Raw genomic sequence first — 12,370 nt, 5'->3', positions numbered from 1 at the left:
TGGACTAAAGGTAATCACCTCCTCATCAAAAACTGTCATCGACTAATGGAGAGTACTGCTTCATCAACTGTATATCATCAGTCTCTATCTCGGTTCCTCCATAGAACTGGACTTGGAGTATCTTCACAGTTTCATTGTCACAATGATGATTCTTCAAGTGTCTTCTAAAACCATTGAACGAATCAAATTATGTCCGTACACAGGCCCCCTGGGCGCAATTTATTGTTTGTCCATCACTCAGTCCATGTTCGTATGGCAAACAGTGAAAAAAAAAAGCAGTTTCAGTGGGAACTCCTAAAGAATGCATCACTTCATTATCTATTTGAAAGTTTAGATCTCGGTTCACGAACTCGGGGTAATTCCAAATGTCCAAAGGTTGATGAGAGGTTTTGCATACCGTAGACAAAACACATATTTAATGTGCTTTGAACAATGTGTCGAAGGCACTCTGAATGATATCACCAGGGCAGGGTAGTACCAAGTGGTCAACAATGAAGTAATATTGGTACACATGTATGTTATCCTTCTGACGTCCTCTGTCAAGCAAGCTGCATCTTCTGATCTTCAAGCAAGCAAGCTGCATCAAGAGCTGCATCTTCTTCTGCTTTCCCTCTTCAAGTGGTGATCAAAACTAGCATCAGGCTGAAAATGTAAGGAAACAATGAAAAACAAACAGACATTGTATGAATCTATTACAAATAAAAACTAGACAAATTTGACTGTGACCTTTATTTCGATTCCATAATGCAATTTGATAGACTCAGTCATACATAGGCTTAACACATTTTATTCACATTTATGATTATTTTAACAGATTTCAAGCTATCACACACACGGAGGGATGGACTACTCAAAACCATAACAATTCAGGCACCACTTCTTGGCAGAGGATAATAAATGGATCTTATTCCATTTTACTTAAAGATCACTATAATTTCACAATTAAAACTCACTTATACCTATTTTTTCTTAAAGAAGCTTTGAAATTTATCACTTTTCTCTTATTCGTGACTGATCAAAAAGCAACTTCAAAATTTTAGCCTACATATGGGGAAGACAATCTTTAAAGTTCAAGGATCGACTTTGAAGCATTCACGAGTAAAGTTCTCGTCGACATCAGGACATAACCCTGACAAAGGCAAGTGCGCAAAAATATTCACAACATCCAAAAAAAAAAAAGTTAACCTGTGAAACATTGAAAAGCAAGTGATCTTAATAAATTACATAGTCCAACAACACAAAAAAACCCCAGAAAATTTCCCTTGACCTCTAATTTCTTTTCTAATACAAAAACAGATCATAGAAAGTAGAAAATGCAAAATCAATTAAACTCGTAAAAATCAATTTCATTTTCAGAATACCAAAGTACTGTGAGTTCTAATTGCCTGTCCAAAATGACTCATAAAGGCTTGTTCAGATATGATGAGTCAAACTCCGGCAACATTTTAGTGCATAAATCAATGCGATATGAGATGGTAAAAAACAAACAAATAAACAGATCAAAATGCAACAAAACAAAACAAAAACACTGAGGCAAGAGGAATATATTTTGCCACACAGTGGCAAGAAGTTATGGTGCAATCAAGCTCAAAAGTAAGTGAAGATACAATGTCATGAGTTTATCTTTATCTTATTTTTTTTTTGAGTCATGTGCATTCATTAACATAATGAAAGTGGCGTGGTTCGGCGCACCATATCTGAACACTAAAAATGTCAGGGGGTTTGTCGCATCATATTTGAACAAACCTTATAGTCATGTAGACTTACCTTTTGAAATCGGATAAGGTAGTCTATAGCCAAAGCCACAGCAATCTTGCACAATCCTTGCGCCCTGGTTCACAGGTGGAAGCAGATAGAGTACAAGAAGGATTTGCAGGTTACTTACATTCTATGCTGTGTTGTAAGAAATGCATGTTATATACAATATATTCTACGACTCATTAACAAAGTATCCAGGTATCAACAGAAATTATCAGTGAATTGCACTGCATAATCAGGGAGCATTAAGTAAAACATATGATCCTTCATGTAGGATGAACCCATGGGTTGTTGTGTGACTTCTTTAAAAAAACAAGAAAAAAAAAACTCTTCTTTATTTCATCAGCATCTCCAAAATAACAAAATTACATTACATATTGATTTGTGACTGTGAACTTTTATATTACAATTGAGTTTGGTGAAATCCATTCATCTGCCTTTGAAAAATCAAAGTCACAAGATATTTCCTGCATTTTTTTTTCATAATGAAGGGCTCCTGACCCTTGATTATTGACCTCATGACCCTCATCGACTCCAGGGAAACGTTTGATAAAATGTATTGTCAGATGCAAAGATTTCAGCTACTTATAACAGTTGTCACCAATGACAAGTTTTGTGGAACGCCCCCTGGATTTACATAGCCTTACCAAGTTTCATTCACAGATGATTGTTTTCAACTTGCGGCATGATACACAAGAAACGATATTGGATGGATAGACATCTAGAACATAAAAAAGGGGCTTTCAAAACCTATAGTATTGTGCATACCCTGACTGCTACCAGGTCTGGTGGTACACTATTTGATGATTGCTCCAAGTCTCATGAATCCACATCAGTTTTCCGCATGTGTTCTCCCAGCAAACTCAACAGCTTGACTGTGGTTTCTGAAGGCTTTCCTCTTGCTAGCTTGACAAGACCTTCCACCAAAAACTGGCCACTGCTCAAAAAAGCTTGGCATCGTTGCCTGGGAGAAGGAGTGAGAAGTACTGTTCAACCTGCAAGTGTAAGGACCATGAACATACATAATTATCAAGTGGCTACAAGTCCGCAAACTGTCAAACTGGTGCGCAAGGTGTGATGCACTGGCTTAGGATTCAAAGTACTGAACATCCACATAACTGCACTAGTGTATTTACTGTATACAAGTGCATGAAACAGATTTATCTTGTGTGCATGAAAGATTTGATCAGAACTGCAGAAAACAAAGGGTTTTGTTCAGGTGGCTTCAGATTAATTCAGTCGGTGATTCTATTATATATACCTACTTGAGATATGCTCATAATTTCATGTTCGTTTTAATTAGCCACCAGGGGGGGGGGGGGGGGGGGGGGGGGGGGGGGGCAATAATATCCTGCTTCCAGGTATTCATCATCTTTATGCAGTGTACATTTATGCAAATATTATTTGAGGAGAAATGGAAAAATCAAATGCCATTTTGCAATTGATCTACTCTCATTTTCAAGGTTTTTTAGATAGATAATAAAAGGTCTTTTTGCAATTCTGTCATTTTCAAGATTCTCAAGTGCACTATTGCCAATATCATTAAGTGTGGCAATAACATAAGTATGGGGAAGAGGCATATTCCAGAAGGGATTTTTTTTTTCAAGAGATTATTTCAACAAATACTACCATCAAAGTAGACGTATATTCCCTCACTTGAATCATGAAAAAAGCGATGATACATGTATTCCATTTTGACTCATTTGTGAAATTTAGGATCAGTTCTCAGACAGAGAACAACTGCCACTTAGTTATTAATATGGGCTGTGATTCTGTTTCTCGCTACCCTTGAACTCGCACCTTACAATTAGATCTAGAGTCTAGAGTCTATAATAACATGGACTCGGTGGAAATACCGGTTTTACATGCATGTGACGTCATCAACTTTATAAGAGCATATTCTTATATAATGTAAATTTGTAAGCGGTTAGCAAACTCATAAATAGTAGTACTCATATTAGAAACTAGTTAGTAGATTCTAACGTAAGATCCACGCGCAAACACTAGCGTCCTATATAGGCCCCTACGTTCCTACATGTAGCTACTGAAAACATCACGTAACCTGTTGTGATACAACAAAAATCGGGTCGGGAGAACCCCCCACCCAGCCCCTTTAATCGGGTATTTACGCTCTTTTTAGAGCGATATTTGCTACTAGTACCTAGTACTAATTTAAACCTAACAGTTTGGACCTAGAACAGTTACAGTAGGCCCTACAAAAAATATAGTAGGCCTAGGGGCCTACCAGTATACCTACGAACATGTACAAACCTACGAACATGTACACACAAACATTGTTCGAACTTCGTCTTCGTGCACGTCAGTAGCGGGTAATGATTTGCGCGCTAACAAAGATCCGCACCAGAGCCTCAGAGGTAAGAAAACTACATCAATAACAATACAAAATGCCACGGAACCTTTTATATTTAAAATTTGATGATATTTTTAAAATGCAATTATTGGACAAAGGAACCCTCAGCGAAATTCGGACTCAATGCACCACTGCAGCGCGTTGGTGTTATGGCCTATTATGTATGGCAAACACTATAGGCTACATGTACTTAGTATGCTGCGCTACGTAGTATACTATAGTATTATGTGCGTGCAAAGACAAAGTTGTCTATAATATGCGATGAAATCCGTGAAAATCATGCACATCGTTTATGATAGAAAATAACTGGTACAGGAAATAATTACCTTAAAAGATACTTATCCCCGCTGACAGACTTAGCAAAGTCACCATCATAGATTCAATGTCATTTTTAGCCCCAGACGACATCGAAAACCTGACTATCGCGATGACAGACGTTGACGACTCCGCGCCACAGCAACAAATTTCAGGCATTGGCATGTGTAACCAATGAGATCATCGGACTGCGAACACGTGACTTTCTCTGGTGGACAACTAACACCGATACGGTGTTATTAGTGAAAACCCCCTTTTCATGACAAAACTATAACACCACTTGGGTGTCATTTTAACACCGAGAATCTAACACCCAATGAATGAGAGAATGTTGGTGTTAAATTAACACCAAAGGGTGTCAAATTGTGTCAATTTAACACCAAATTTAACACCCACAGTTTGACACCCGGTTGGTGTTACACTTTTAACACCGCATTTTTTGCAGTGTACATATGGCAGGGCTCGATACTAACGGTGGCCCGGGGCCACCAAAAACGCACATCGGGCCACCCAAATTTCAGAAATGAAGTCTGATGTTTGCCTTTACTTTTGGAACTGTACAGCGGTAACAATCGGCTCTGTAAGATGCTAAAATAAATGTCAGATGTTTGCTTTTAAGTTTGGAAATGAATAACGGTAATATTTGACTCCATATGATACTAAAATAAATGTTGGATGTTGCTTATATTCTTTTGGAAATGAATAACGGTAAGATTCACCTCCGTATGGTGCTAAAATTAATGTCAGATATTTGATTTTACGTTCGGAAATGAATAAGGATAACATTCAGCTCCGGAAGATGCTGGTTAATGTCGAATGTTTGCTTTGCCATTCGGAAATCAGAAATGAATAACGGTAACTTTCGGCTCTTTACAATGCTAAAACAAATGTCGGATGTTTACAAATGTCTGCAAATGCACCCACTTTCTCATTTCAAACGTAAGTTTTGACCACCTAAATAGGCATCAACTTTTATAATAATCTATAAGCCTATTTGCAAAATCTAAGAACTCAGAATAAAGGTAAGATGATTGAATTTTCTATTCATTTATTTTAGACAAGGGTACTTGTATCACTTCAGTAATACTTAATATTCATTTTTCTGTTTAGTAGGACCGATTTAGTTTTTCTTATGTTTTTCTTCAATCTTTTTCGGGCCACCAGATTTTACTTTCGGGCCACCAGAAAATAAAAATCAATGATTTTGGTGGCACGATCGGGCCACCAAAAATAAATGCTAGTGTGGAGCCCTGCATATGGCAAGTGAGGGTGTATATATAATACATACAGGGTGGCCCCTCAGAAAATGGAAACGAATATTTTTCCAAAACCAAAACGAAATTGTCTAATTTGATTGAGTACTTTTCTTTCTAGACATGTTATTGTTAATCATTAATTTCTTACTTTATTTTATCAAAGCTCAGCAACGGAGACTACCCAACAATTGAAGGTCAATTTTCGACAATAATCCTATTCAAGCATTCAACATTGTGACGTGCGGCCTCAATTCTTTGTTAGTCTCCCAAGTGGCTTTTGTTCGATGCTGAAATTTGTTGAATTGAGCTAAGAAATTTACGCTCGACCCGTCTTTAAAAAAAAGATCTGTAGAATGAAAACTACTCAACCAAATCGGATGATTTTAGTGTCATTCTTCTTCTAGATAAATTCTCTACAACTCTATGTCATTCATTTTTGCATCAGAGTAATGCAAATGTGCAGATATTTGCGAAAACTCACGTTTCCGTTAATTCTAGGCCACACTGTATATAATGTGTGTGTGTGTGTGTGTGTGTGTGTGCATACTCTATGTAGAGCGGCAGTCATATTTATCAAAATGGACATGAAAACGAAATGTGTTAGTTCTATTCATCAACAAATGCTTGTTTGAAATCATTGACCCCAATTAATTTCAAAGACGTACAGTATAGTATATATTGCGGTGGCCATATTTTAAAATGGCAGCCAAAACATAGGATGTGATGGTTGTATACACGAAAAGATGTATCCAGTTAAATAATTGAAAATCAAAAACATACTTTTGTACCAGAATCATGAAGATGCATCCTTTGGTTTTAAAGATATATGAATAGAATGCAGAGCGGCAGCCATGTTTAACTGGAGTGAGGCCATATTTATTAAATGGCCGCCAAAACAAAGGATGTGATAAACCTATTCACTTTGCTAAAACATCATTATATTGAAAACCTTCGCCCCAAATCTATACTTTTACGCTTGAATCGTGATTATATATTCATTGAGTTCGAAGATATACAATATCCATTATCCGTTGTATGGCAGCCATATTTATTAAAATGGCCGCCAAAACGTAGTATGAAACGATTCATATTCACTTGCAGTTGAATTTTTCGGAGTCCTTGACGCCAAAAACATATAAGTTGGTATCAGAGTCATGACTCTTTGTCCATACGTTTTAAGGATATGTTATATCTAGCATGGTGGCCATATTTTTTTCAAAATGGCCGCCAATAAGTAGGTTGCCATGGTTTTATCCTCTCAAAAATCATTTTATTGAAATCCTTGACCCTCAAAACCTATACTTTGGTACAAGAATCACGACAGTCGGACTTATAGTTTCCAAAATACACAGCATTGCTATATCACATGGCGGCCATTTTGAAAAATGGCCGCCACGGCCGCCACAGGCAGAATCAGAGTGGCTTCCATATCAGAAATGACTTGTATTAGCATCATATACATGTGTACCAAATATGGTGCTTTTACCATAATGTGCATGATTCACCCTATATGTGCCCTATATCCGCTAGACTAGTAGTCTAAATTTCGAGGTCATACATGCGAACCATTCCTAACTGTGAACTGGTATACTCCATTAAGGTTTGAAGGTATTGTCTTTTCTCTGTTCTAGATCGTTACTACGTTTCACAGCGTCTCGGAGAATAATCACAATTGCTAAACCCTAACCTTATTTGAATGTAGACCGTTTTTACCTTCAAAGGACATTGCTCTGGAAACTCTATGGCCTGTTTGCTCTATATTTAAGGTGATTCAGCAAAGGCTTACTCAATCGGCAAAACCTAGTGACATCTGTAACGGTGACGAGGGCGCTGTTGCAGGCAAAAAGAAAAGACTGGCTTTCCTGGACCTTCTCATCCAGATGCACAGGGATGACCCTAACTTTACCCTTCAGGACATTCAGGAGGAAGTGGATACCTTCATGTTCGCGGTAATTGGAAAGGCGGGGGAAAAGAATACCTTTAGACGAAAATAATTAAATTAGCCCTCAAATCCTGTGAGTTTGAGACATTTGAAATGACAAAATAATACACTATATAATTTCAGATTTTTGGACCGTCTGTTTCCTTTGTAAAATGATTTAAATCAAACTACTTGCTGTTAGGCCTACATACCTGGAGATGTAATCAGCGATTTGTACCAAACTCTGATAATTTGCTGATTGGGGGATTGCTTGACTAAGTGATTGATAAATGGATTACTAATTGATTACTTTATTTCTGCATTTCTTTCCCATACACAAATGTAACACAAAGTCAATTGAACAAAGGAGTACTAAATTGCTTGAATTTAACAAAATCAAAACTTAAGCATTGTGGTAAGTGATTAATCTACGTGTGTGACGTTATTCCACAATGGTACAAAATTAACACGATCCGTGGATGTTGTACTTTAGGTATAGTATACCACGTATGAATAGCTGAGAGCACTTCTTAACAAACTGGTTGAGCACTATCATACACTAGTGCTTCTTCTCAACGGTATTAGATATGAGTAAAAATGCGTACATTTTCCTCTCCTAGAGATCTTTTTCCAATACTTAGCACTTTATAAATCAGCTTTGTATGAAGCAAAACCTATCACATGGGACGTTCCCTTAAATGTGTTAGCACTATTCTACTTTTTTGTGCCAAATAAGAGAATATAGTTGGACGAATTAATTATGTATGAAGAACAGATCACGTGCCATGCATTAACGCGACTAAGCGCCCATGCGCATTGGGTAATAAATGAACTTCGGAAAGGTATGTCTTAACGTGCACATGTGTCATTATTAAGTCGTCCGACTATTCTTTTATTTCGTATGTAAGTACAATGTATTAGCATATACATAATAAATCTGGCGACGAGGATGAAGTTCATATTGTGGCGATTTGTTCTTCATAATTAACACTATTTAACCCAATCCAGGGCCATGATACAACTGCTACCGCCATGTCCTGGGCTTTGTATCTCGTTGGACGCCATCCCGGAGTGCAAGCCCGTCTCCATGAAGAGATTGACCAAGTGCTAGGTACGGTATCATGTGTGCTAAAGGTTGATTTGGCTCGTCTTTTAATCATCACCTTGCTCTTACGTTCATCTCTTATCATGACTTCTGGATGCACTGTACTTATTTTAGATGTTTTTTTGTGTCTGGACTCCGTGGCTAGAAACTCGAATTGCGATTTAACATATTTTAATTCGTTATCAAATACCGTCTTTCCTTTCCGTTCCAAGAAGAGACTGGCTTTCGATCGTAATTTCTGCTGATTCTGGTTTATTATTCAGAGGTAACTCCATGTGAACAAGCCTGATTCCGAAATTAGTCTCCTTCTCCCAACAGATCCAAGCAAACAGCAAGTGCATTTCCTGCACATAGCAGCAAAGTTGAAAGAGGGTGGCATGTATTGAAAAATACGTAGATATCGTTCAAGCATTAAAGAAATAGAATTTTACAAAATACCCAAGACAGGATTAAAATGGCCGTGCTATCCGTCAATATTCACAAAATTGTGTTACTTAGTATATAAACTCTCATTCATGCTGACCTTTTGCCTAGAAATTAAAAAAGACACATTCTGCAATGGCGTTGAAATCATTTTACATGAAGTGGGACTGCAGGATTCAGTAAAGCTTTGTTGAGTTCCTTGGGAAAGTGATCACATTTATCATGTTTATCGTAGCTCGTACTTCATTTCAAATAATTTCTGACATGTCAATTGCGATATTTTCATTTCATAAATCTGATCGTCAAATACTAATGTTGTTCCATTAGTGGCGACAGAATTAGTGTGATTTCAATTTCAGATGGTTGTCACAAGTGCTCTGCATGTTGCTCAGATCACGGCATTTGTCTATGAACATTTGTTGTCTACAAATATGTGTGCGTAGTGTGTAGTGCTATCATCGCGAGACAACGGTCATTGGGCAGGGGTTGTTCGCTTCCATACGATCCCAGACGATAGTATTTGAGCCAACAACTTGGAGTTGTCGGCCTACTTATGACATTAAAAAAAAAAATCCGACCAGTATCGTTCCTATCATGTGCCTCTATGCTTCCTCCCTCACCCCTCACGTTTCCTACTCCATTCTCCCCAACCCTGTCTTGGACACCAGGGGACACCGACCGCTATGTTACCTCTGAGGATTTGGGCAAGATGTCGTATCTGTCCTTAGTCATGAAGGAGAGTCTGCGCCTCTTCCCCTCTGTTCCAGCGATCTCGAGGAAACTCGACAGTGACATGATACTCGGTATGCTTTTTTTTTTTTTTGGAAAATGCATTAACTTTAGGGTGAGAACTTTTATTGCTTTCATCATATCCTGTTATCATTGAATTATTATGAAATTCTATTAAACAAATTCCGTCGTTTTTCGAGGGGGCGGGGGCAAAGGACAATTTTTTTTTGAAAATAACATATTGTGATTCAATTGATATGCAACCATTTGATATTTCAAAAGTTGAATACTCATTTATAAACGGCACAAGCAGGTGTTGTATGAAATTAATGTATTGTCTTTTGTTTCTCTATGCTATATATGTGAAAAAAATTTCGTGCCCTTTTTGCACTCAGACAAAATTCTAAGGAGTATTAATGATAAAATACTGTTGAGCGAGTTGGTAAATGAAATTTAAATCTCTTGTTATCTTGTTAGCATCATCAGATTTTTTTTTTCATGTAATGAACGATACTTTTGAAATTATACAGCTTTTACATAACATTGCTTTCATTCAGATGGAAAGCTTGTCCCGAAGGTCACAGACATCACTTTACAAATCTACTCCCTTCACCGTGACCCGGAACAATTCCCAGATCCAGAGAAATTTGACCCAGATCGCTTCCTTCCGGAAAACAGTGCCAAGCGACACCCTTACGCGTATGTTCCTTTCTCTGCCGGAGGAAGAAATTGCATCGGTGGGTTTACTTCGGATATCAATATCTTCCCCAGGATCCAAAAATATGTCCATTCCTCCCTCTTTCTCGCTCTCGCTTTCTCTATCTCCGTTTCTCTTGAGCGGGAGCTGGGAGGAAGGGGTGTAAAAGGGGAAGTTTTTTTCAGTATTAATATGGTGGATTGGGTATTTGCAACTATATTGGTAGAACACATCATTGGAATTTGAAGAAAATTGGACAATTCGTCCAAATTTATAGTTTTGTTGATTTTTGGTGCCGCCATTTCTGACTGAGAAAGCCTCAACAGCAGAGTGACGTAAAAAAGAAAATATGAAGAAAATTCAACATAATAACCTTCATGTATCTGGCATAATGACTAAACATTTTACCTACCTTTTACAGAAATCAGGGAAAATGATATCACAAAAGGAATGTATGTGTTAGTAACAAGTTTGGGGTAGTATATATTTTTTATTGTGAGTTATTCTATTTACATCATCGTCCGCTGTAACGTCACAAACCCATGTGGTCTTCTCATACATCGGGTTTTTTTTTTCAAATTTACCAGTGTATTTCAACTTTGCCTGTGTTCTTGATTTTCCATATTCATCATCCAATTCTCCAGTTCATATACGTAATGTGAGTAGACTAAAAATAGAACAATGAAGAGATATTGTAGAACCTCCACAACGGAAATCTTCTTTTACTCTTAGATACTGGAGTTGTAATTTGATTACGGGAGGGATTCTTGTTGCACTGTTAGATTCCGGTTACTATACAACCCAAATATGAATATACATTAACTGGTATATATGTTAGTAGGCAAAGGAATGTCAACTATCGAATAAATTGCCGACTTACTAACCGAATGATTGAATGAAAGAATGAACAAGGGAAAGAAAGAAATGTTTAATTCATGAATGCATAACAGGCCAGGAAGAGACAAGGAGGAAAGGGTAAACGATAACAAATTTATTTTGGTTTGACCATTGAACAGGTCAGAAGTTCGCTCTGTTGGAAGCCAGGGTTACCCTCGCCAACCTTCTCAGAAGGTTCTCCTTCCAGTCAACGCAGACCATCGAAGAGACCAAACCAGTTGGAGAGGTCATTACCAAACCAGCGACTGGCAAGATCCTCCTCAAAGTCAGCAGGAGGAAGTAGACACACAAGGTTGCCTCTACCATAAGGAGTTACCTCTACCAGCCCCCCCCCCCCCAACAATTGATATCGACTTCTTGCTGACACATCTTTCTTATATAGGAAAGTGCGATTTATTGATTAAAGCATCGCTGTTAAGCCACTTTATAGACGCAGTTTGAAATACTTTGCCCATGAATCATGTAAATTTGTCTGATTAATTAAATCCATCACATAGCTCTTAATGTAAAAAAAAAAAAAACATCGGCGTAGGAGTGAAATAATACGTTACATCGGGATGCGATAAATGCTCATTGATTTCTCAGTGTCTCTCAGGATGCATTTTCATTCCAGCGCAACATTCATTGGGTAATTGCCACCTTCAACTAATGATCAAGTAAAAATTGACAATAGATAATCATCATTAACAGCTGATTAAGTGCTGGCACAGAAAGCATATAATGAGGTATTGGATATTTCATCTTGGAACGTTGAAGAGTTTCGGCATATCGCGGTTAAAACCGCAAAACATAACCTGTTTTACTTTCCCACTCTTCGACTGTTACACATGCTGTCATCACAGAATATTAGTCATCACATCCATACACGAAAAGATGAGACGTTATACAATATCTTAAA

The 12,370-nt window shown here is 37.6% G+C and overlaps 1 protein-coding gene across 1 annotated transcript in view; it reads left to right on the top strand.

Moving 5' to 3' along the window:
* Positions 1–11,797, top strand: part of LOC139720723 (cytochrome P450 4V2-like) — a 29,181-nt gene extending 17,384 nt beyond the window's left edge. The window contains exons 8-12 of the mRNA XM_071632077.1: positions 7,467–7,649; positions 8,630–8,732; positions 9,818–9,952; positions 10,436–10,615; positions 11,592–11,797. Coding sequence (XP_071488178.1) covers positions 7,467–7,649; positions 8,630–8,732; positions 9,818–9,952; positions 10,436–10,615; positions 11,592–11,755 — 765 coding nt within the window. The 3' untranslated portion in view covers positions 11,756–11,797. The remainder of the gene's footprint in view (positions 1–7,466; positions 7,650–8,629; positions 8,733–9,817; positions 9,953–10,435; positions 10,616–11,591) is intronic.
* The last annotated feature ends 573 nt before the right edge of the window (positions 11,798–12,370 follow it).

The sequence above is a fragment of the Diadema antillarum genome, unplaced genomic scaffold (genome assembly GCF_040938485.1).
Source record: "Diadema antillarum isolate AM-2024a unplaced genomic scaffold, OU_Dant_1.0 scf00000132, whole genome shotgun sequence".
Classification (NCBI taxonomy): Eukaryota; Metazoa; Echinodermata; class Echinoidea; order Diadematoida; family Diadematidae; genus Diadema; species Diadema antillarum.
This window is presented reverse-complemented; position numbering and strand designations above follow the sequence as displayed.